Source organism: Helicoverpa zea, chromosome 15, assembly GCF_022581195.2.
Source record: "Helicoverpa zea isolate HzStark_Cry1AcR chromosome 15, ilHelZeax1.1, whole genome shotgun sequence".
Taxonomy (NCBI): domain Eukaryota; kingdom Metazoa; phylum Arthropoda; class Insecta; order Lepidoptera; family Noctuidae; genus Helicoverpa; species Helicoverpa zea.
In genome coordinates, this window is record NC_061466.1 from 7,168,267 (window position 1) to 7,194,383 (window position 26,117).

The 26,117-nt window shown below is 39.2% G+C and overlaps 3 protein-coding genes across 4 annotated transcripts; 2 read left to right on the forward strand and 1 right to left on the reverse strand.

Moving 5' to 3' along the window:
- The first annotated feature begins 116 nt into the window (after positions 1-116).
- Positions 117-3,204, forward strand: LOC124637120 (cyclin-dependent kinase 7). Its single transcript, XM_047173463.1, has 8 exons — positions 117-406; positions 509-677; positions 1,007-1,141; positions 1,243-1,408; positions 1,616-1,793; positions 2,011-2,183; positions 2,387-2,674; positions 2,904-3,204. The coding sequence occupies exons 1-7, from the start codon at positions 353-355 to the stop codon at positions 2,526-2,528; spliced, it is 1,017 nt and encodes a 338-aa protein (XP_047029419.1). The 5' UTR covers positions 117-352; the 3' UTR covers positions 2,529-2,674; positions 2,904-3,204.
- Positions 3,186-17,407, reverse strand: LOC124637121 (tubulin polyglutamylase ttll6-like). The gene is given in 22 exon segments (XM_047173464.1): positions 3,186-3,540; positions 3,543-3,587; positions 3,590-3,626; positions 3,830-3,957; positions 5,150-5,216; positions 5,513-5,611; positions 5,690-5,830; positions 6,045-6,281; positions 9,582-9,708; positions 10,216-10,311; positions 10,640-10,806; positions 11,000-11,071; positions 14,653-14,806; positions 15,144-15,272; positions 15,525-15,640; positions 15,726-15,867; positions 15,953-16,045; positions 16,158-16,358; positions 16,448-16,631; positions 16,895-17,000; positions 17,079-17,194; positions 17,297-17,407. Coding segments are annotated over 21 exon segments (2,442 nt in total). The 5' UTR covers positions 17,085-17,194; positions 17,297-17,407; the 3' UTR covers positions 3,186-3,445.
- A 258-nt stretch (positions 17,408-17,665) lies between these two features.
- LOC124637119 (ubiquilin-1) lies at positions 17,666-25,049 on the forward strand. 2 transcript variants are annotated; one of them, XM_047173460.1, is made up of 11 exons: positions 17,666-17,997; positions 18,121-18,307; positions 19,396-19,493; positions 19,624-19,767; positions 20,079-20,217; positions 20,486-20,593; positions 20,945-21,216; positions 21,342-21,455; positions 21,758-21,946; positions 22,765-22,897; positions 23,101-25,049. In XM_047173460.1, the coding sequence occupies exons 1-11, from the start codon at positions 17,896-17,898 to the stop codon at positions 23,175-23,177; spliced, it is 1,563 nt and encodes a 520-aa protein (XP_047029416.1). In that variant the 5' UTR covers positions 17,666-17,895; the 3' UTR covers positions 23,178-25,049. The 2 variants fall into 2 exon arrangements, with proteins under 2 accessions (XP_047029416.1, XP_047029417.1); XM_047173461.1 differs by having other exon boundaries at positions 20,948-21,216.
- Positions 25,050-26,117: the final 1,068 nt, after the last annotated feature.

Consider the following 26,117-nt stretch of genomic DNA (forward strand, 5'->3'; position numbering starts at 1 on the left):
ATGTTTTGATAAGAAACGTGGTCATAGAAGTGATTCCTGATTTGCAGCTGCTCTGCTCAGTCGCTGCCGATATGATATATATAACGATAGACCTCGTAGAACTAAAAGTATATTATTGTCTCTGATTTGCCGACTTTGAGCGAGACGGAGCGAGCGAACTGTCAAATTTTGAAATTCAAAAAATCTGATGAAATTCACGACACAAACGGGAGCCTTTAAATTAATTTGTATTGTACTTTTTCAATATAACTGTGTCTGTGGCATAATGGTTTGATATAAATAATAAGTGCTAGTGAAGCCTAATGTTAGTGTAAGTTCAACTGCCTAAAACTAAACGAAACAAATATACACCATGGAAGAACCTACTTTACGTTATGAGAAAATCGACTTCCTTGGAGAAGGACAGGTCTGTTTTAATGTTCTATTGTTCTACAAGCAGCAACCTCATAGCTAACTATTTGTATTTAACAAATTCTAACATAAATATAACCTCAAAAAATTGTTTTAGTTCGCCACGGTATACAAAGCCAGGGACGTCAAAACTGATAAAATTGTGGCTGTAAAAAAGATCAAAATAGGTTCCCGTCTAGAAGCCCAAGATGGCATCAATCGGACAGCTCTGAGAGAAATAAAGCTGTTGCAGGAGTTACAGCATATCAATCTCATTGGATTATTAGGTATCCATTCATTATATTTTAGCAATATCTACCTTATTAGCTCTCTAGTATTTCCACATTCCTATAGTTGACTTGTGATAAGTCTTTTACTTTGTCTATCATTTTACTACATTTACGAACTGTATTGTAGCCCGCTTTCAGGCTAACCAGATGTCATTTTTGGAGCACTTATCTGACCGCTACAACCAATCATTAAGTGTTGGCCTCAACCATGAAATCCTTGGCAATAAGTAGTGTATAAATACGGTATATCAATAGGAACAGAGTGCAACTGTACTCATACCTACTACTTAAAGATAAATCTTACAACACTCCTTACTAATTTCCAGATGTATTTGGACAGAAATCAAATGTGTCACTTGTTTTTGATTTCATGGACACAGACTTAGAGATAATTGTTAAGGACAGCAACATTGTACTCACTCCAGCTAATGTTAAGGCTTATATGATTATGACTTTAAAAGGTAAGTTACCTAAGTAAGCACCTTACAATACTTTAATCTGCTCCAATCAAACTGGAAGATATGTTAATGCTTGTCTTTTATACATATTTATTTGGCCACAGGTTTGGAATACTTACATCAAAATTGGATATTGCACAGAGATTTAAAGCCCAATAATTTGCTTATAAACCGAGAGGGTATTCTTAAGATTGGTGATTTTGGACTTGCAAAGGCTTTTGGATCTCCTACTAGAATTAACACACATCAAGTGGTGACCAGATGGTATAGGTAATTACAATGTTTTTATTGCATTTATTAGTTGAGTTCTTTACTTCCACCAGGTTATCTGTCTGTTTGTTTTCCCATAACATTAAACAAAACTGAATTTACCTAATAAATGAGTATTGAGATACAATATAAAAAATTATATAATAACATTCTCAGCATGGGATCTGAGCATTTGTTTGCAAATATATCATACATCATAAATTTCAGGTCACCAGAATTATTGTTTGGTGCGAGACAATATGGCACAGGTGTTGATATGTGGGCAATAGGCTGTATACTGGCCGAACTTCTTCTAAGAGTACCATTTTTACCTGGAGAATCAGATTTGGACCAATTGTCACGTATCTTCCAAGTATTTGGCACACCAAGTGAAGAGACTTGGCCAGTGAGTATTTACTGCAGTTGACTCAATCTAAAGCCCAATCTGTACATGTATAATTTCCATGTGTCATCGCTACAGTGATCTGTATCAAAGAAAAACATTTCTATTTTTCTCCCTTAATATCCCAAACAAAAGCAATGTATGGTAAATTTTCCAACAGCCATCCATATTAACAATTATGGATATGGACCCAGCCTTATTTGTCACTGGTCATTTCCAGGGTATGAAGAACTTGACGGACTATGTACAGTTCAAACACTTCCCGCCACAGCAGTTGCGGCACATATTCAGTGCTGCGTCTGATGATCTGATACAACTGATGGAGAGCCTCCTGGCACTCTACCCGCCCAGTCGGTGCGACTGCACGCAAGCGTTGCAGATGCCCTACTTTAGGTAATTAAAATAGTGGTGTTATTACCCTCACTATAAGATTATAATTGCAAAAGTGACTTCGACTGTCTGAGCTCGCATTAATTCAAATGGGTACAGGAAGTAGTTCTCAAGTTAATATCAACGAATTCCAGTTTTTGTTTGCGTAATCCATTGGTTCAGCAATTCCATCCGATTTTTATTAAATTTTATTATCCTTGTTTCAGTAACAAACCAGCTCCTTCAGTGGGCTCCAAGCTCCCAATGCCTTCAAACATAAGCAAAATAGAGTCTGAAAAACCCTCACTCAAGAGAAAGCTATTGGAAAACATTGATGGTGGCTCCCTAGCTAAGAGGCTACAGTTTTGACTAAAAAACAATTTAAGACATTCTTAAGTACTGCTGGATTTAGTACAATGAAGAAAGTGCAATTTACTGATGCTTTATGCAAGTTATAATATTGACATGGACATATAAATAAGAGGTAAACATGCATGCAAAATGTAATGCACATTATAGTTCGGCCATTCAGAGAATGCGTTCCTGACACGTCGCGATTGAACTGACGACGTAACTTTGCAATGGCGTTGCAGTTACGATAAAAATATTTTTGCTGGTTGTTTACCGTTTTAACAATTGAGGAGCATTAAAACAACATTATTATATCAATAATCAATGAATGTTATTACGTCGTCAGTTCAATCGCGACGTGTCAGGAACGCATTCTCTGAATGGCCGAACTATAATAATTATAATATGTTGTGCAATGTTACTAGGTGGAATTACGCCATCTTTGTATACTTAATAATACTACAGGGTTGCACGTGATTAGCAACACCCATACAAATAAAACTTTGAAAGTATTAAGACAACTTGATAATGTATAATGATAATGTTGTTCCCATATGATTGTAAAGACAGACTTGACATACTAAACTGACCCAACTAAATGACAGAACTGAACTACAAAGACTTGTACTGTGACTTGTGCTGTATAATAAACTTTTGTATTGATAAGAGAAAATATAGATTTGATATTAAAATATACCTTTATTTCATTAAAAACAATGATGACTGTAAAAATAAGAATACAGTTATAGTAATATTTATCTTTCAGTTATTGCTTATTTTTCTATGCACCAGAATTTACATAACATTGACAAAATTACTCTAATTATAAGTATCGGTAATGTTAAAATTATCATGATTAAATATGAACACGTTAGCAATTACAATATAAAAATAAATCTTATGTGTAATTGAGATATATGGCAAGCTAATAATTGTCATAAGTAGCAGTATACAATAATCATAATATTATCGAAATAGTTACGACTATATTTGGTTAACACGCGCTCTCGTGAGCAAACTTTATATAAGACTCTTGAACACTACGACGACACAGGAGCGTCGCTAATGTCGAATCACTCTGTTCCACTTTACTTGGGCAGCGGTAGTGAAACTAATCTGAGAAGAATATACTCAATTATAAAAGTATGTTTGTTACTCTTTCACTCTAAAACGGCTGAACCGATTGAGAATAAATTTGGAATACGTCATATAGATAGGTAGACCCTGGAAACGATTGAGACTGAGATCCAGTTGCGGGAATTGATTTATACGGGTCAAACCCGTTTCATAAAGCAAGTGAAATAAAAGTGAGCTAATACAAACGAATTCATCTTCCAAACGGTGTAAGCGGTGCGGACGATGTGCGCTTTGGTAGTGCGTTCCGGAATATCTTCCAGAGGCGACGGCCGCTTCCATATCACTACGTCTCGGCATTGCACTTGTAATCCTACAATCAATCACGAAAATGACAATTGGATTATTCTTTTTATAGTAACGGACGTAACTTCAAGGGGGCAACCTAAAAGTCTTGAAAAGTTGTATACTCCTCCTAGCCAATGGAGACAGCGAATAAAACTGTTCAGTTGTGATGGCAGGGCCCCACTAAGGACTGCGTACGGGGCCCGTAGCAATTGCTACTCTTACTATGGCTAATTCGGCAAAAATTATTCAATACCTTAAGGTTATGGCACATATAGCGGCACCGCAACAGCACGGCTCCACACCAGCATTTAAGTTGTCATTCAATTTAGAGCATTAAATCGTGTATATTATAATATGTTTCGTAATGTCCATATGAAAAAGCCAACGGCGAGCAGTAAGCGCGCTTGCCGCTACCACACAACTCGACTCGCCGCCCGCGTGCTGCAAGCGAGCGGACCTCATGCGTACAGCGCGCTTGCCGCTACCACACAACTCGACTCGCCGCCCGCGTGCTGCAAGCGAGCGGACCTCATGCGTACAGCGCGCTTGCCGCTACCACACAACTCGACTCGCCGCCCGCGTGCTGCAAGCGAGCGGACCTCATGCGTACAGCGCGCTTGCCGCTACCACACAACTCGACTCGCCGCCCGCGTGCTGCAAGCGAGCGGACCTCATGCGTACAGCGCGCTTGCCGCTACCACACAACTCGACTCGCCGCCCGCGTGCTGCAAGCGAGCGGACCTCATGCGTACAGCGCGCTTGCCGCTACCACACAACTCGACTCGCCGCCCGCGTGCTGCAAGCGAGCGGACCTCATGCGTACAGCGCGCTTGCCGCTACCACACAACTCGACTCGCCGCCCGCGTGCTGCAAGCGAGCGGACCTCATGCGTACAGCGCGCCATAGGCGTGCTAATTACGCGCCGACTCCGAGCCGGCAGCGAAACAACGTCATTGCGTCGTGATCAATCATAACTGTCTTAAAATAATATTGAGTTTGCGGTGACAGCAAGCTTACACCTCGCGCGCTGGCAGCTAGCCGTAGTCACGCCGTGCTGCTCGGTGCTGCTATAATGTGCCATGTCCCTAAGCCGGCCAGACATTTTGAAACAAATCTAAAAACGCTTCTAGCGGCGGCGGTGCCTTGTGCTATTAAGAGTAAGTAAGCATAATATTTTAAGCTACTTCAAAGTTAAATAACAGCCGTTTTGAACTTACCACTTTCCGAATTATCACCGTGGTCGTTAGGCTTGTGTGCGACTGTTTTGCTCTTCTTAATGCCGGTCTGTACACAAAATTTTTATCTGTTCCTTTTTTAATTTCTTACATCTAATTTTTTCTATTTTATAGATAAGTTTCATGCAGCTTAAACATTCACACTTTCTGTAGGCAAACACAACTTTTTAGAATAATGTAATGTATGTCATTAAATAATATAATATTTACAATGTTCAGAGAGCCAATTCATAGGTGTATATTTTAGTAAAAACATTGTGTTGGCCAAAGAAAGTAAGAAGGATAGTAGAAGCAGAAACAAATGAAATGGCCTGAGAACATTGTCTTCTAAGTTTCACATTTTACCTTGGGGGAGTTAGAAACCACTGACAGTCGTCCGTAGACACCATATTTGCGTTCGTCTTCTGGCCTCAGTGTTCCCATTTTTTTCATGACTAAATAAATCTGTAGGTAATACAAATAATGATTTTATATGGAGTCGGTGTAATATAAAATTACCTCGTATATGTGAAAAGGTCTAACCTGTTCTAACATGCCGTAGCTCCTGATGAGGAAATCTCTCTGCGCCAATAGGTTGACTCTCTCTCGTTCCTCTTTCTCCACTATAGGATCAGGCTCGAATGAACACAGCACGTACGTAGGCTTGGACTCTTTCTCGGGTACCTGGTGTGATTTTACAGATCAATATAATTATCGTTCTAGCAAAGTAGCTTTGCATGTGAGAAGTAAGACATTAGAGATTTCATGATAGTCAAAATAAATAAACACTACAGTGCATGCGCAAGGCCTTAAACGGGAATTATAAGCTAAAAGTTCTAAAAGAAAAGAGAACTTGATGAACTGGAGAGAAGTCTGAAAATAAAATGAGATGACTAACCGGTTGTAGTGAAAGCGAAGGTTTGTTGGTAAGCTTCTTGTCCTTATCCTCTTTCTCCTTGCGTTTCTGTTCTCTGTCCGTGCGAGATTTAGTTTTGCCGGTCTTTTCGGTAGTAGTCGTTGTGGTAGTGACTGCCGTTATCGTGGTGGCACCATCTTCGCCGGGTTTCTTTTCGCCTTCTTTTGTAGCTTTGGGTTGGGATGGTTTCTTGAGGGCTTCCGCTTTGGCTTTCGTTTGCTGGATTTTATGAAAGGTCAATATTATAGGAAACAGTTTGCAAGTTGTTTATGAAATAAACATCTAGAGGTTCGCGTGGTTAAGTAACAGCCACACGGGTCGTCAGGCCGTCAGGACGATTTGAAAAAACTAACACAAGCTTGGACGGACATTGTAGCGGCTTCGTAGAGACATCTCATCACTTGGATGTATCGCCAATCTACTTGACAACGCTGCAGGGACTCCAGAACAGACCAGATTTCAACCGAGTCAAAGGCCTTCTCATAGTCCACAAATGCTAGACACAGGGGCTGATTATACTCTTCGGTCTTCTGTATAATCTGCCGCACTGTGTGGATGTGGTCTATGGTGCCGTATCCGCTCCGAAACCCAGCCTGCTCCGGTGGTTGGAATTCGTCGAGTCTTCGCGCAAGTCGGTTCGTGATCACTCTTGAGAACAGCTTATAGACGTGGCTTAGGAGGGAAATGGGTCGATAGTTCTTCAACTGGGTTTTGTCTCCCTTTTTGAAGAACAGGACGACAACACTCCTACTCCACGCCTCTGGAGTTCTCCCTTCAAACAGGACGGCATTAAAAAGCTTCTGGAGCTCCCCCAGTACGGGCTTTCCTCCTGCTTTTAATAGCTCTGTTGTAATGCTATCCTCGCCAGGGGCTTTTCCATTTTTGAGCTGTCTCAGAGCGATCTCGATTTCGCCACTGCTGACTTCTGGCAGGTCTTCGGTGAAATGGCGCGTTAATGTGGCTCTAGAATCCTCATTTCCGGGATCAGGTCGAGATGCATGCGATGCGTATAACCGGCCATAGAAATTTTCCACTTCCGAAAGGACTGCGGGCACCGAAGAAACGACTTCTCCACTTGTTGTGGTCAGCTTCGTCAAGTGGCTTCTTCCAAGAGATTGTACGAACACCTTTGACCCCCGATTCAGCTCAATTGCTCTTTCAATGTCAAGAGTATTGGAGCACCGGAGGTCACGTCGTACGTGCTTGTTGATCTCTTGGTTTAGAGCCCGCTTAGCTGACGAAGTGACAGGTGGGTTTTCACGTCGTCTCTTCATAAGCCCTAATGTCTCTTCCGAAAGTTTTGATTTCTTGCCCTTACGCTGCATGTTACAGAATCTCGAACCTTCCTCCCTGAGGATCCGAACCACATTTTCGTGGTTCTGGTTAACGTCTGTTGTGGTTTCCACGGCGGCAAATCGGTTCTCCAAATTTGACTGGAACGTTTCAGATCCTGTCATGGTTTGGAGCAGTGTTGGTCGGAGCCTGGCCTTCATCAGACGGAAACGTTCAGCCTTGAAGTTGATATTCAGAGAGCCTCGGACAAGTCGGTGATCGCTACCGGTATTAAACCTATTGATCACGGAGACGTCTCTGAATATGTGCTTCTTGTTCGTCATGATGAAGTCAATCTCATTTTTAGTCATAGTGTCGGGGCTTTGCCACGTCCACTTCCTTTGGGGCTGCTTTTTGAAAAAAGAGTTCATCAAAAAGAGCCCCTCACGTTCGAGGAAGTTGACGAGCATTTGCCCCCTATGATTCCTGCTTCCAAATCCATGGGATCCTACTGCCGATTCGCCGCAAATCTGTACTCCCACTTTAGCGTTAAAGTCCCCCATGACAACGGTGTAATGGGTCTTTGTAGTGAAGTGGAGGGCCCTTGATATGTCATCAAACATATCCTCCACTTCATCGTCTGAATGTGTCGAGGTCGGTGCGTACACTTGCACTATCTTGAGGCTATACCTGTCGGTGAGCTTTAAGATAAGGTACGCTACCCTGTTCGACACACTAGACACCTCCACAACGTTATCAGCTAGGGACTTATTAACCAGAAACCCAACGCCACCTTGGGATTGTTGGTCTCCCTCTCGGAAGTACATTAGGTGACCTGATTCGAGGGTTATGGTGTCCTCCCCCTCTCTTCGAACTTCACATAACCCTAATATGTGCCACCTAATCTTCCCAAGTTCCACCTCGAGTTGCGCCAGATGCGAGTCAAGCCGTAGCGTGCGGCCGTTGTACGTCGCCAGAGTCAGTTTTGTTTGGTGGCCTCCCGTAACCCGGAGATTCTTCGCACCCCCTGCCCCGCCGTAACCACGGTCGCCACCATGACCGGGAATAGCGGGACTGCCGGGAACTAGGGGCCGTGGCTTTTTTGTGCTGCTCATAGTCCGTCCAAGTACAAAATCAGCAAACAAGGCCCATACCGTTGCATCGAGGAGTGAGACAAGGGGATGTTATTTCCCCGAAACTGTTCACTAATGCAATGGAGGATATGTTCAAGACGCTGAACTGGAAAGGACGTGGCATCAACATCAATGGCGAACACATCTCTCACTTGCGATTTGCTGACGATATCGTCATCATGGCAGAAACGCTGCAGGACCTACAACAAATGCTGAACGACCTGGCTGAATCTTCTCTACGCATCGGCCTACGGATGAACTTGGACAAAACCAAGGTCATGTTCAATGAACATGTTCTACCGGAACCGATTGCGATACACGGTGCCGTTCTCGAAGTTGTTCGGAAATATGTATACCTCGGGCAGACATTGCAGTTAGGTAGAAACAACTTTGAGGACGAGGTGAATAGGAGAATTCAGTTGGGTTGGGCTGCATTTGGGAAGCTACGTCGAGTCCTAACATCGTCGATCCCACAGTGCCTAAAGACGAAAGTCTTCAATCAGTGCGTCCTACCTGTCATGACTTACGGAGCCGAAACGTGGACACTGACGGTACGGCTGGTCCACAAGTTTAAAGTCGCTCAGCGGGCTATGGAAAGGGCTATGCTTGGCATTTCTCTGAGGGATCGCATCAGAAATGAGGTAATCCGTCAGAGAACCAAGGTCATCGACATAGCCCACCGAATCAGCAAGCTGAAGTGGCAGTGGGCTGGCCATATTAGCCGAAGAACCGATAACCGTTGGGGTAAACGAGTTCTAGAGTGGAGACCACGCCTCGGCAAGCGTAGTGTAGGACGTCCTCAGGCACGGTGGAGTGATGACTTGCGCAAGACGGCTGGCAGGAGCTGGATGCGAGTAGCCGAAAATCGATCTCAGTGGCGTGCACTTGGAGAGGCCTATGTCCAGCAGTGGACTGCGATAGGCTGATGATGAACACAAGCTGCGAGGGGTGTTTGGTTACCCGCTCCATGTAAAACACGCCGACCCTAACATAGTTGGGAAAAGGCTAGGCAGATGATGATGTTCCGCAGCTCCAAAATGTAACTCCGCGCTTAGGAAAATGCTGATGATTATGTTAAGGAAGGTTCAGATTATTTACAGTTAGAAGCCCCTACCTGGAACTCCTCCCGCTGCAGCCTTGTGCAGTCCCCGCGGGCCCGCGAGGAGGCCGTGCCCGTGTACAGCGAGCCCGACGGCTGCTGGAACAGCGACGCGTACTGCTCGCCCACCGGGTACACACGTCTGACACAACACAAGAAAAACTAATAATAAAAAAAGCGAATTAGTTCAAGAAAAAGATCGTTGTTATAGGTACCTACCTACTATGTTCGAATTCATTGGTCATCATGGGCATAGGACCAAATAGTTGCGTTTGCCTTATAAGATTAAGTATGTAGTTCCCTAAAGGAAGGGAAGAGTGACCTTTTTCTGTGCTCCTCTAATACTTAGGTACAAAAATGTGGGTCCACTTTCAAGTCAGTGAACGATGAGGGTAAAAGGCGGCGAGTTCTTAATTCATTATTATAAATAAAATTTCGTACCTAATGTTCTTACAACAGGATAACACTGAAGTTGCAGATAAAACTTTTTTATATTATAAAAGCTATAAACAAACTCAAACAAATTCTAAACATACCATGTGAAAAATGAAATGAAACTACAAAATTTATGCGAAAGAATTGAATTATGTATTGAATAAACTTTTAGAAGAAACTTCTATTCGAATTGGGTTGGTGACACGGTATGTACCTAAAGTTTCCCAGGTGTGTTTCCTCCCACTGTATTTGTGTCTGCCACGGGCTCTTCTCCGGTTCTTTCTCTTCTGTTGGTGTGAATTCTGCGAACCTGTAACACCCAGGATTACGATCAAACCACTTAATGCACCATTTGGGAACTACCTGTTTTGTTGAAAGTCAATTTTATTACACAAAGGCTTTAGCAGGCTCTTATGAAACTTCACACTAGTGACTAGTTGCACGGTTAAAACAGGAGTCTTGGACACCAATCACTGATTAAAGATGAAGGAAAACATCTTGAGGAAACCTGGACTATCAAGTCTGTAATCAACAAACGCACATTGAGCAAGCGTGGTGATTAACGCTAAATCTTGCTGTGCGAGAGGAGACCTGTGCCCAGCTGTGGGAAGACAAAAACGCTGATGATGATGTCTTACTTGTTAGTTTGTAGGAGCCTATCTCTTATCCTCTTGCGGTCCTCCTCAAGTACCCTGCGCTTGTCACACTGCCATATGTTCAGCATAGTGAACGTGTCTGTCAGCAGGCCTTCCTTCACCTCACGGTCCAATTGCGTATCCGTGTGGAAACTCGGAGAATGATTCACCTAGAATGTACAGAGTTACGATTTTAATCAAATCTTTAGTACAGGGCCGGATTAGACGTTCTGGGGCCCTAATGCGACGGAAGCCTCGGGGCCCCGGACTTCGTTTTTTTTTATGGTTCATCAACTAGATGCTGAATGGTTTTTCCTTTCAAAGAGACTTAATTAAATAAGTGCTTAAGATAAGTAAGCTTACTTCCAATATATAGGGATGTAGCTTGTGATCCAGAAGAATATCAAAACCCAGTATTTCGAAGCAAGCATGTACCTGCAAATAATTTCTATGATTTATAATTTCAATGGATGGAAGATTCTATGCACCTTTATTATATCGGGTGTGTCGTTCATAATCACATTAAATGAAATGCGTTAATATACTGGTTAATATATGTCGATTAACACAAACAAAAAAGAAAAATACGTATAAAAAAAAGATTTTTTCAAACAAAGTAAATAGAATAAAAATGTTCGAAAATTAGAACACCATATAAAAGTCAGTCATTACAAACAACTGAAATTCTCCCTTGAAAACTGACAGCTGTCAACTGATCAAATTATTCGATAGTCCTAACTTTATCTCTGCTTTACCCACTCAAGCGTTCGCGTGCGACACCTGTCAACACCTCGTACGTTCACGCGCTCGATTTGTGTTGAATCGCGTCGAGCGCCCCATGCCGTTACCGATTTAAAGTGTATTTTCTAGCAAACTATTGCAGCTATAGCAAAGTAAAATATACCAGTATAAAGCTGAATTATTAATGAATCAAAATATGTACTAATTAAAGTACAGAAATCAATTACAAATGCATAAAAAAAGTTGAACTTAACAGAACATGCTAAATTCAAGCAAAATATTTGTTTTAACAAGTTTTAACTAAACGTTATTTAACTTTTCTCATTGATTTATACTTATTATTATAGTTCGGCCATTCAGAGAATGCGTTCCTGACACGTCGCGATTGAACTGACGACGTAATAACATTCATTGATTATTGATATAATAATGTTGTTTTAATGCTCCTCAATTGTTAAAACGGTAAACAACCAGCAAAAATATTTTTATCGTAACTGCAACGCCATTGCAAAGTTACGTCGTCAGTTCAATCGCGACGTGTCAGGAACGCATTCTCTGAATGGCCGAACTATAAACTAGATTAAATAAGCTTTTTTTTGATACCAATATTATATATACTTGGAATGAACAGTGTAGCACATTAAACCAAAACAAACAAGGCATTCCCGCAGCAATCTGTTATCGCCTCGGATGACAAAATGACGAAAAAAACGTTAAATCCTAACTATTTCCGTTTCTTTTTTCCGCATATTTTTTTTATACATTAATTATGACCTATTCTCTTAATTTCAAGAATTTTATTAAAATATAGAATTTAACACACAAAAACTTAACGAAAAACTGGTACTCAAAGGCAGTTCTCGCATGCCGACTTTATTTAAATGTAAAGACAACCTATCAAATTTTGGATTGATAGCACTTATGAATATTTTGAAAGAATGAATCTTGAGGATTATTTTAATATATAACACTAATACAGTAGGATGATAAATAAATGAATAATTAAATATTAAATGCAAAGTTCCTAAACACTTCACAAAACTTGACACACAGTTTGTAAACAATTATTTTTTATATTCTTGCTGTACCTGGCATACTGTTTTACCGACCCATAGACGCGTTATTTAATACAGATCCATCTAGTGTAACATTCGTAAAGCTCTTTGAAACTTGTCATAGATAAAAATTCGTTTGAAGTGCACAAGTCAAAGAGGCTGCTATAGTCGCCCGGACGCTTAACGCCAAAAATTTTTGGGCGACTATAGTCGCCCAGACGCTTGAGTGGCTATACATGATGTTGTAAATTATGAAAACTGAAAATGACTCCTGTGGCCAAACCACTGAATGGATTAGATTTTTTTTTTCACAATTCGCCATAGAGTATCATAAAGTATATATGTGATAGAATTTAATGTGATTAGGTACGAAACACCCGATATGTAATAAAAAAATTGCATACTACCTACTTAACATTTATTCTATTAAGCATCAATGCCCATTAACAAAGTCCTGCTTTATCAAGGCTTTGTATTAGGAAAAGATCTTACAATTCAGTTAAGCATGGGCGTAGCCAGCTTTGGGCTCAGGGTGGGGCAGCAGTCAACCTATCCCCCGGGGGAGGGCGGGGGCCCTCCGATTTTGTGTATCTTGAGCCGTTAATCTCAAACTTGTTAATCTCTTAATTTGAGAGGTTTATATTTTCAAGTACAGAAAATAAACAATCACACACAGGACAAACGCTAAAAGTAAGGGCATATAGTTTCTGAATATGCGAGCGAAGGGAGCGCGAAATATCGGATTCGAATTTATCGGACTTAAACCAAATAATACGTACAATTTTGCCCAAACGTACTTAACTTTTTGTTTGTTGACAAATGTAAAAATAAGAGCATATCGTTTCTGAATACGAGAGCGAAGCGAGCGCGAAATTTTTATTGGACTTAAACCAAAGATTACGTAAAATTTAGCCCAAACGTACTTAACTTTTTGTTTGTTGACAAATGCAAAAAAAGGGCGTATAGTTTCTGAATACGCGAGCGAAGCGAGCGTGAAATTTTTATCTTACTTTTTTTTAAGACTCAAAACCAAAAACTACGTAAAATGTCGCCCAAATATACATTTTCATGAATGGGGGAACTAGGTACGACACACCCGATTTACGTCCCTACGAAAACCCCCTCGCTCGCATGGATAAGTCGATAAAAATAAATTTAGATAACGTATAGCAGCGTCGCGTAGCTAAGCTTCGCGGACCACTTGGAATGCCTCCAGGGACCAACAGTGGTCCGCGGACCACCAGTTAAGAACCACTGTGCTAAACGATCGTTCTATTGTACAGGTCGTACATGGCTGGGCAAGCAAAATAGCGAGAGCGGTTTTTACACTAGGATAAAATTGCATTTCCGAAATTTTGATCACATCTACCAGTTCCATCTCCTTCAATGCATTATTTTTTGGATTAGATGGATGGCTCGGCTCGCTACGCCACATAGCAACTATTCTTTTAGGGAATACGGCTCGCTTTCAAATAACGCGCGCACCGCACACGTTCGGGAACTCGAGCGTGCATTTTGTTTTGATCGCGCTCTTTTCAAAGTCGACAATTTTTTTGTGCAATAACTTACGGATAGTACATATGTTGTTGATGTTGTTAGTTAGAGTTAGTAAAAAAAACTTGTTTAATCAGACACCTTATAGGTCAGAGCCAGGGCCCAGGGTGGGGCTAGTGCCCCAGCTTGCCCCAGTGTGGCTACGCCCATGCAGTTAAGCATATTACACGGCTTCAATAAAAGCATTCAAGATACTTTAACAACCATTTTAACTATAATAACTATAACGTAACGTATAGTTCCAATATTTAGGAAACAATAATTTATATTATAATTTATATATTATAAATTATTGTTTCCTAAATATTGGAACTAAACAATAATTTATATATTTTCTACATAAGCTGTTCTCTCATGAACGGTACTTGAAATACTTATAGATACAAAATACAGATAAAGATATGTAAACAACGGCGTTCAGATCTAATAAATGTACCTACCTACTCGCATATTAAAGTAGTTTAAGGCACTTTAGGGCAACCATCAAATCAGGATACCTATCGTTGAACTCTCAGATTCATTAGGAAGGGAGATAGTTGCCCGAAGTATACATCATGAAGGTACAACATACCTACCAACTCAATACTCAATTTCAACAATAACGAAAGCTAAACTACACACAAAAATGCCATCAGAAGCTCAACGATATGAAAAACTTAGAAGCACCATGTCATGCGAGGGGAAACACGCGTGGTAACTATGCTTGAGTATCGGCCACGCAGATATTATCGTCTTGACGATCACTTGGTCGATGGCATGCCACAGCCTGTCTAAGTCCACTCCTTGCGACAACAGGATCTTGTTCAAAGTCGATATCTTGCTGATGAATGAAATTCATCGTGACTTTAGGATTCGATTAGGGAGGAAATTGCTGTTACCTAAATTATCTAAGCACCTGGCTTATTAAATAAAAAAATGTAAGTAAGACCTCTATGTACTATAAAATAATGACCTGAAACTAAATCTTGCTGTAAGTCGCTAAACCTATGGTATGATTTAGAAGAAATAGAAAAAATTGAGAGGGGATATAATACATTCTCAAATGCACTAAAGGGTTGTAAATCATTCACATGCAACTGGTCATTCAAAACTGTTAATACCTATTCAAAAGTATATCCGCATAAAGCTATATAATCTATATTTATATTTTGCCTTACCGTTTACTGCCCGCCTCAGAATCATACACGTAGGTGCGGCTGTGTTTGTTCAGCGCGTAGTTTGTGAGATGCATGAACACATTGGTCGTGTTGTTCACGTTAGGGTCCGCATACCGGCTCGTTGCAAACCTTTTATACAAATAAAATTACCACCTTTGTAATGTTCATTAAAATTGATGAATTCGGAACCGTTTACCTAATCTTATCCCCTTTAGTCAAAATGGCGTTTCTCAAGGAACGATTCTTGGACCTCTACCGTTTCTAAGTAACATTGAATACATGCAGAAGTTCTGCTTTTCGCTACTTTTGGAGTCCTACCTAGACGTAGCAAATGTTCTTGTCGAAATAAAATTCTTGCTAATGAAAATGACATATACATACCTTACAAGTCCTTCGTTGTACACAAAAATTCGGAGAGGATCACAAGACGTTATAAGAGTGTATACTCGGATGTCGAACTTATAGCCATCCACCAAGTATGGTTTGGAAAGGTACACCTGAAACCCGAGAAGAAAAATACATTAACTAAACTAGAAAAATACAAATAATGAAGATGCACCAAAGTGATATCATTAAAATTACCTGACAGATAAGTTTGTCTGTAGGTTTAATATCTTTAAGCGACTTCGTCAAGTAGATGCCGCGGCCCTGACTTCCGCATTCCGGTTTTATTATGAAAGTTTTATTTTTTCGTGATTTGCTATAGTTCAACGCTTCACCAAAACTGAAATGTTTAATATTTGTTTATGCAATTCTTTTCATTATACACTCAAAATAAATTCATCAAATATATTCAGATAACCACTTACTCTGCAGGCAAGCACCAAGTTTTTGGGAAAAAATTATACTCTTTAGGATAAATTTTCTGCATTCTATTTAAATTCCGTGCTAACAAGTCCTTTCTGAAAACGAACATTTACTTAAAATAATAATATGAGAACAAACTAGAATCATAAAAATTTTGAAGCAAATAAATATAGTTTTGCTTTTGAATTATTATAAAATATTTTATACCTGCAGATTTCTAACATTCCAGGGAAATGGTTTATGCGCTGAAACCTCTTCATCTCTTTAGCTCTTTCCACAGAAACACTCATGTCAGTCCAGTAAAAATTCCAAGCATCTTCTTCAGATACTTCTCGCATTCCGAAAGCACTAGCAACTTTTCGTATTGACTCATATCGGCAGTTTGTTAGACATATTGAAATTTGTGATCTGAAATAAATAATTACAACATATCGTTAGTTAGAGTATGTTACAGAAAATGATTAATGAAATTATTGTTAACTGCCAATTAAAAATACCTCCTTCTTTTCTTTTTCTTCCTTGAAGCTTCTATAGGTATAATAGGTGCAGTACGTGAAGTTGGCTGTGATGTGTCATCCTCGCCGTATAACTTGGTATCATAATTACGCATCAACATTGAAGCTATATTTTCAGCTTGTTCCTTTTCCTCCTTAGCTTGTTGTTCAGTTACTGCTTTATCGTCTGCAAAGATACAATAGACGTCATACATGTGCTACGGGCCCCGCCTCACACCAATTTCTAACTAAAGGGTTCTAAATGTTTTGAACTACCAAATTATTTCTTCATTATTGTTTCACTAATCTTTAACAGGAAGACAACTACTTTTTGTGATCTATATGGGCTCCCACACTAATTTTGCTACGGGCCCCCTGTATGCGTAATCCGGCACTGGTAAATTACAACAAAAAAATAAAATCAAAATATGGAATATTGAAAGTAGTCACCCTGTAGTTTGTCATTTTTTCTTTTATTTGGCACTGAATATGTTTGTTTCGAGCTGTGTTGTGATTGCTGATCCTCGTCACGCAAGAAAGTGTCGTGTAAGTCCACCTAAAAATATTAAGACCTTTATAACAAGAAGGTGTGCAACTAGATTTGCAATCAATAATGAATATTTATAATTCTTACCTCCATTTGCTGCAATGAATTAATATAAGTGACAAAAGACCTAAACGCTCGTGATAGGCATTCTACGGCATGCAATAATATCGCTCAGTGCTTATAAGTCACCTAATTAAGAAAACCTAAAACAAAAATTAAAAATCGCTGAAGCAGGAATATAAACCATAAAATAATTGATGCGCTAGACTTTCATATCACCGTGACATGTATAATATCCGCCTTACCAAACTTTGTTATGTAGTAATTTCATTAAAATTTTGCGAGAGACATTATTGGAAACTGTTTTTTGTTTTTGTTTCATGTCAGCTGTCAAGCAAGTCATTTATAATTTCCGCAATCAAACTTTCCGGAAAATCCGGAAATGACATCATAATATAGATCGGATACATTTACCAAAAATTCGAACTGTCGACCTGATTTCTTGTCTCTGGTAACCACGCTCTTGGTTTTGTCTATGATCTATCACAAACAAATCAAGGCTGATTTGACTAACTTGGCAACACTGTAATTTTTTTTAGCTTGTTCATTGAGTACGGTCCAGCTATAGAATTCGACTTTTTCCAATTAAAATCCATAGACAAGCAGAATTTTCGACATAAGTGACTAACTTCGCTTGTGTTACGTGGGAAACAAATTAAACTCTATTTTTTACTCAATAAAACATAAAAGTGTTTGATTGCGATTTAGGCTTTCAAAGTTCTAACATTTTACCAAAGTGGGCCGTACCCTCGGCCGTCAACTTAACACAAATCGTCAAATTCTACATTCTTGTACATATTTCTGCTTTTCCGCCAAAGTACAGAGTCATTCTAGATTTGCCAAAATGGCAGAGGGACAGGACGAACCCAAAAAAATTACTATCACAGTGAAAACACCGAAAGAAAAACAGCAAGTTGAGATTGATGAGGATGCTGACGTTAAAAAAGTGAGTACGGCGCCGCCAGAAACTTAGCTCATGGCGTAATAACATAGATATTGAACACGCAATCACTGACGACATTTATTTAGCTATTCGGCAACGTAATATGAATTTGTTATTTGATTTTAGCTTAAGGAAGTGTTGTCCCCTAAATTCAGTGCGGAACCGGAGCAGTTATGTCTCATATTTGCCGGAAAGATCTTGAATGATGCCGACAGCCTGAAACAGCACAACATCAAGGACGGGCTGACAGTCCACCTCGTGATTAAGACGCCTCCCAGGCCCGAGCCCGAGGGCGCTACGCGACGCCCTCCAGGTACTGAATTACTTGCATCCTGTCATTATTGTCAACAAGAGGTTTGAGCTACAACTCGATCTAGGCTTTGGAATTATGTACCTATGGGGTCTATTTATTGACCTTTATTTACACCTTCATGATAAACTTTAATAATTTAGTGCATTTAAATGTAAGCTGAAATAATTTTAGCACTGCAATATTACTAAAATCAGGCTATGTCCAATCAAGATAAGTGGGCAAAGTAATGAGCAGAATATAAGTGCATAACCACATTGGAATGTGTAATAGTATAATTTTAATTGGGTCATTGACTAATTAATATATTCAAGTAACATTGAGTTTCATAAGAGGTTGAACAATAGAGTGTTCAATCAATATATTGAGGAATAAAAAGGTGAATACAACAAAATGTATAATAATAATTATTGACGCCTTCAACTAAGTTGCAACTTTTATCACACTCAAGTAGACAGCATGAAAGACAATTCACCCAAACATGGGTCCTATTCATGTAGTCTAAACAAATATTCTTTCTGTCTTATTAAAAGTATAATAACATCATGTTTTTAATGGCTATGGAGGTCAGATATTATTTATAAAGGGAAATAATGCTAATGGTGATATCAAAACAATAACTTTCTTGGGAATGGAATGTTGTATTACTTGATTTGTACTAATTACTAAACTTCTTTATATTTCATAACGTCTTTTTGGATCAATATAAGAATGAACTGCCATCAATAATTGAAAGATGTTGCGGAACAGGAATTGAATCTTTCAGCTCCATTAAATGTTGGATTACATCTCAGTTTCATCATAACAGTATTGTTTCATCATATTATTTAAAGGCACATGATAAATATTGTCCACATTATGTCTGTTGGCATCTACCCAGCTATGAGTTAGTGACATCAAAGCCATTATGATGTTGTTGCATGCAACTGTCTCTGAGATACTATGATAAAATAAATAAAAAAGAATTTTATATGGGCACTGGACCTATGAAAGTAGCCCTTTTTATACTTCATACTCATTTTAATTGGGAACTGTTTTATATTTATTTACTTTAGAAAACAGATTATAATAAGGAATACATTTATTTTCAGCTGATGTCGGTGCCACACCGTTTGGGTTGAACTCACTGGGTGGATTAGCTGGCCTAGAGAGCCTGGGTCTTGGTCAAAGCACTTTTATGGATTTGCAGGTACTTATCCATTTTCACATGATGTATTAGTTACTTTTTAATTAATTAACTCTCTTCTTCACACTTTATTCATTCAACAGCTTCAAGTTTTCAAGCATAGATTTAGAACATTTGATTTGTTATGTTCCAGGCTAGAATGCAACAAGAACTGCTGTCTAACCCGGACATGCTGAGGCAAGTGCTAGACAACCCACTGGTGCAGCAGATGATGAATGACCCTGAAAACATGCGCACACTCATTACATCCAACCCACAGATGCAGGATTTAATGGCTGTAAGTTCCGTCTATGGTTTACATAGTAGTTTTTCCATATTAATTAAAGTGAAAGATAAAGACATGATAAGAACTATGTTTTGTAAGATTTGTTTATGTACAGCAGACTGTCTTTTCCAATCATAAAAAAATCTGCTTTATGTACTTTTGTTTCATAGAATGTTTATGGTCAGTGACACAAGGTCTATGATCATAAATAATTAGTCCTTGCTGTCATATACTTATGACATTATAAGAACCTATGGCAAATCCATTGATGTTGAAATTGATTGATAGTATAAAATTTTATATGATTGTATCGCTTTGTGCAGAGGAACCCAGAGATTAGCCACATGCTGAACAACCCTGAGCTGCTGCGGCAAACCATGGAGCTGGCTCGCAACCCCGCCATGTTGCAGGAACTCATGCGCTCTCATGACCGCGCGCTTTCCAACCTTGAGAGCATACCTGGTAAGACTTTGATATTTCTCCTTCTTCCTGCCCTGTTCCCATATACATATACGTTAATATGACTGGCAATTATATAATTATTGAATTTGCAAAAATAGCTACATACCCATTTCTTACTAGGATAATAATCTCGTTTAAATAAAAGTATGGTTGTTTTCGTTTGATTCGTTATCATGCGGTTTTCGCCGTAACTTTCACTTCTTTTCGTAAATTTTCTGCAGTATTATTTTTCCATAGAAAATTACAACACTGATAATTTTGTTTTCAGGTGGCTACAATGCTCTACAACGCATGTACAGAGACATCCAAGAGCCTATGTTAAACGTAGCCAGCAGTATGGCAGGCAACCCATTCTCAGGACTGGTGGACAACTCTGGTGAGATATGTTTTATTATGACTATATCTGGGAAATTGTAAAAGAATGTTTGTATTGTATTTGCTTGTTTATTTTATTGTATGCAAATCTAATTGTTCAACATTTTGTTAATGATTACCAGTCAATGTCATTATGTAGATGTTTGTAACTTTAATATGCAAAAACTCTACAGTTATTATACATTCATGTGGTAGGTGACTTGAGCAGTGGGGGAAACCACAGAAAAAAAACCAGTGACTAATAAAACAGAATACTTTTGTAAATGCATTATAGATTCTATACCTACATACTTTGTTGCCAGTTATCTAATTTCATGCAGCTGCATTAACCATTGAAACTTGTTGTTCCAAGTAGACGGCACAAACCCACAACAAGGTGCTGAGAACAGGCAGCCGCTGCCCAACCCGTGGCAGCGGGGCGGAGGCGGCGGCGGCGGCGCGGCCGGGGCGGGCGGCGCGGGCGCGGGGCCCGGCCTCATCAACACGCCGGGCATGCAGTCGCTGCTGCAGCAGATGTCCGAGAACCCGCGCCTCGTGCAGTCCATGCTGTCCGCGCCCTACACCAACACCATGCTGCAGGCCCTCGCCGCTGACCCTGATATGGCTTCACAGCTTATTAACCAGGTGCGTTTCAATTGAACCATTTTTCTTTTCACTAAATCAGCGATTTAGTCATAGAGAGATCCCATAAAATTAGTATTCTTTTGTCAATATCTTCATCAAGACATTTGTGTTGCTTTTTGTTCCAGAACCCGATGTTCGCGAACAACCCACAGCTACAGGAACAGATCCGCACAATGATGCCGCAGATGCTAGCGCAGCTACAGAACCCTGAAATGCAACAAATGATGTCCAACCCACAGGTTAGTGTAAATTCGTTGAAGAACACTGAAAGAGGTATCCAACTAGCAAAGATTACTGCGCAGACTATTAATGACCTATAGAAGCTAGCCGGGCTTGCTCGAGCGTGAAAAACGCAGTACGATCGACTAAATAAAGCACTTGCAAATAAAGCGCCAGGTCCGCTAAGTCGACACCTACTGCAACTTGATTGGGGTCGGTTTCCAGTCTAACTATGTGCAGCTTAGTATTACTCTTCTACATAGAGCGACTGCTACGAGCTTTTAACCATCGAGGCGCAATAAAAATTCAAAAAATGTTATAGGCCCTGAACGCGCTGCTACAGATCCAGCAAGGCTTGGAGCAGCTGCGAAGTGCTGCACCCACACTGGTGGGCAACCTGGGGCTGGGTGTGGGCGCCGCCGCCGCCGCGCCGCCCGCCGCGCCCGCGCCCGCCGCGCCGCCCGCCGCGCAGCCGCCGCGCCAGCAGCACAACTCCGAGCTCTTCACGCAGGTAGCACTCCATACATCTATACATCACACGAAAATGACGACACCAAAAATACGAACATCCGAAACAATCTTCTCCATTTTGGAAGGCAGTTAAAATACAGACACAAGTACACGATAGATTTGCAACATAATTTAATCATTATCATCCTTATCCCAATTATTATTTAGGGTCGGTGGAGAATGTATTTGTTAATCTTTTATGTGATGTTTTGTAGCACATGCCACTACTGTGTCACACATTTGTTTTCTACTTTATCGCAGTCCAACTTATAACACTTCTTTTGGAAGTGGACAGGACTTTTGAACTAGAAATGTAAGGTACTAAGTCCTAAATAACATTAATAGGATAATATTAAACAGTGGTTTCACAACAGGTTATGAGTAATTTGCTCTTAACTGCAGTGTAGCCACTAACAAGTAGACATATAATACTTTGTCTATATGTGCCGGCTTCGTCGCAGTCGACCGGGCACCGGCCGCACGTCGATGTGGTACCTAATAACTTTTACTTTTAAGTGAGTTGTTAGTGATAAATATATCGTCTATTATACAGGTTAGAAGGGTTCAAAACAAATGAGATAGGCCCTCTTTTCTAGGGACCTCTTTTGTTTAGGAACAAAAATGAGAAAGAAAAATTGAAATGCTCATTTGTTTTACCCCTGTATCATTAGTTGAGACAGTAATAAGGTTTACATTGAGAGTACTCATAGCTTATGTAACATACTATTATGTTAATAAAAAGTAGTAAATATTGGTGTAAATAGTTTGCTACTGTTTTTTCACATGGCAATATGCTAATTAATATTGTTTGGTGCGCAGTTCATGCAGCGAATGATGTCTGCGATGGCGAATAACCAGACGAATTCATCACAGCCACCTGAGCAACGCTATTCCCAACAACTTGAACAACTAACTGCTATGGGATTTCTCAACCGGGAAGCTAACTTGCAAGGTAAATCCTATACAAATCTTATTTTATCTTATGGTATAGTTCGCGCAAAACATTAAGCAATCCGCGAGTACGTAATATGGACACATACGCTGACTTATGCTTGGGATTTAATTGCGGAATGACATCGAGATCTAATCATTACCAACAGTGTAACAGAATTTTTTTTGCACATTATATACAACGTTTTTTGTACTTGTTTCCAGCACTGATCGCGACGTTCGGCGACGTGAACGCTGCAGTGGAGAGGCTACTCGCCCTCGGCCAGTTGTCCATGAGCTAACACTCGCGCGCCTAGCAACTTAGACGTCCACTACTCCGGCTACGATTTGCTTACACCATACTAACTCAACTGTAATTTTGTTACAAACAAAACATTCACGGGATGAAATTGTCCAACGAAGTAAAAATGAGGTTCGTTTTGTTCATGTATCACGGTTGTTTGTTGTTCGAAGCTTCGTTATGATCACGTGTGGTTTGCTAGATGTCGGGACTTGGGATAAAAATGCCTATGAGGCACTAGAAAAAATATGTTTGAAGAATTGACTTGAGGAAGTAAGGCAGTTTTGCCTCTTGTTTGCCCTAACTATTGAGAAAGTGATGTTTAATGAAATACACTAAAATTATCCAACTGCTGTTTAGTGTCAAGAACGTTTGTAACAAGATTAGAGTCTGATACTTATGATGTTTACGGTTTCGGTATAAAATTGTGTGAGCGGCGTTTTCAAACTAATTATATTAAAATGGCAGGATTCGAAATACGTGTGTTTTATGGTAATAAATATTGAAAATACATTTAAACTCATCTTCATATTTATTGAATGGTAATTTCAATAGTTATTAAATAGCACTTAGTGAATGAATAGTAAAACATACTCAAATTTTGAATAACGTCATTTTATAGATATATGCTATCACTTGGTTTACTCTTTCTGCAATGGTGTAAGTAAGGATGGCTAGCGACAACGATTTACAACACCCTTACATTTATGACTGTTTCTGTCGTTACGCACGTCTCAGTTTCCCTTTAAATAATTGTAATTATAAAATTCATTCCTTCTTGTTTTTAGGCAATATGCAAAATTGTTGTTTATACGTTAAGTAATGAAAACACTAGAAGAACTCCGTATAAAATCGTCAGATTTTTTAATGTACTACTGTAAAGAAATATAAAATGGTATTTCTACTATTTAATTTAATGTATTCTTGTTATACTCTATGTTATCGATGTGAACTTCACTTGCGTAGAATTACGTAAATAATAGGTTTATGTAAATAGATTTGCTTTGAAATAAAAATGTGGAAGAAACGCACTTTCATGCAATAAACTTTATCATTTATCAATAATAGAAAATTATTGAATTTTATACAATTTTCAGAGTTTCTTCATGATTTTTATGTTAGTCACAATTTTAAGGGGTATATAAGGTTGACTGATTTTTTTGCATTATGCCAGGTAACACTGAATATTGGTTTAAATACGGACAAAAATATATCAATATAACAAAAGACAAAAAATACGATTTGTTTTCTTTTCTTATATATGTATCTCAATTATATATTATAATGCCTTTATTTTGTTCTGTTTTGTCTGTAGCCATGTAAAGTATATTTTATCTATTATTTTGTGGTGGTAAATGCTTTTATATTACACTTTCCTTTTGTAGCCTATTGTAGTGGTTTTATAGGTAATTAAATTTAAGTTGTAAAAAGTATGAAAGAGTACTATGGTTGCTCAGTTTTGTAGGGAATTTGTTAAAATTACCCAGAAGTGATGAATCACTCGAGTGGATTATTACTTGTATACAGAGGCGTTTATCATAAAAGCACAGCCTTCAGTTATCGTTAAAATATAACATTTCAATGGCCAACAAGTCAATGCATTAAAATAATGCTAGCATTCACTGGCTCAATCGGTTTGGATAAAAAATAGGTTGGTTTCTTTTCGTTCGGATTCTGACTATACTTATTTCATTTCCAAATTCTTGCCAAAATACGCATTGATTTGAGCTTCTGAAATTCATGTTGAAATCAACAAATAGGTGTGTGCTCTGTGATGTGTTCTAGACTGCTAGAATTGTTTAAAATCGTATGAATCTGGGTGTAACAATATTATTACGTGACAGAATGCAATTATTATAAATAAACTTGAAAACGATGGTTTTATTTGATCCTTTATTCTATACCAGCTTAGTCCGCCGTGAATAACTACGGGAAAAAACGTGTGTTCGTTGGGTGTCAACAATGCATAGGTAATTCTTTCGCGTGAAAGAGTTTGTTTGTTTGAATGGACATCCTGATCTCACGAAGTCTGAAAAAATCTTCTACTGTTAGATTTAAATTGATTTATACTGATGTTTTTAATTCGTATAGATGGAATTTCCCTTCGAAAACCTTCGGAATAATAATGCAATATTAGCACAATTTAGTGTCGTTTGCGAGAGATATAAATAACATCGTCATTACGATGACACGTCATCTGCCTAGCCTTTCCCAACTATGTTCTGGGTCCCCTTCCAGTCTAACCGGATAGGATGCAACTCGGTACCAGTGTTTTAAAAGGAGTCTAGAAACCCTAAACATAGTATGACTTTAATCTTTGACCCTAAATCGTATGTCCTCAACCAAGTTACCCGGGCATCCCAATAGCCCTTGGTGAGACTGGTTGTCAGATTTTCTGTCTGACCACCCGACCACGACAACCCCTGGGACATGAACCAACCCCACTCCAAAATTGTGCACAATCTAGCTCTAGCTTGGTTTACATAGTAAGTAATCTGTGGCACGGTCTAGTCTTTGATTTTGTGACGCTAGGACCCATAGATGTAATATAATAAACAAGATTGCGCACGCTCAAAATATATATTTACGAAAATGAACTCTATTCCAACGCAATAAGGTACTCAATTTGTTGCACAATACACAGAGGCAAATCCGAGCCGAGAGGGATAGTTAGAACGGAGGCCGTTTGTCTTGCAGCCAGCCTTGCCAGCATAAAAAAATGTTGTGATCAAAAGTTTTGTCTTCCCAAAAAAACAATTGAATCACATATATTTTTATCTTATTTTAACAATTGTAAGTCAACAAATTAATAAAAACCGCATTAATTTATTCGTATTTATTCTTAAAACATAAACAACATAAAATTTTATTTTGCTTTTTTTTATTTTCTAGCGGTAACCCTGAACATTCTTGGCGCGTAATCAGCATTTAAAATTTTGTT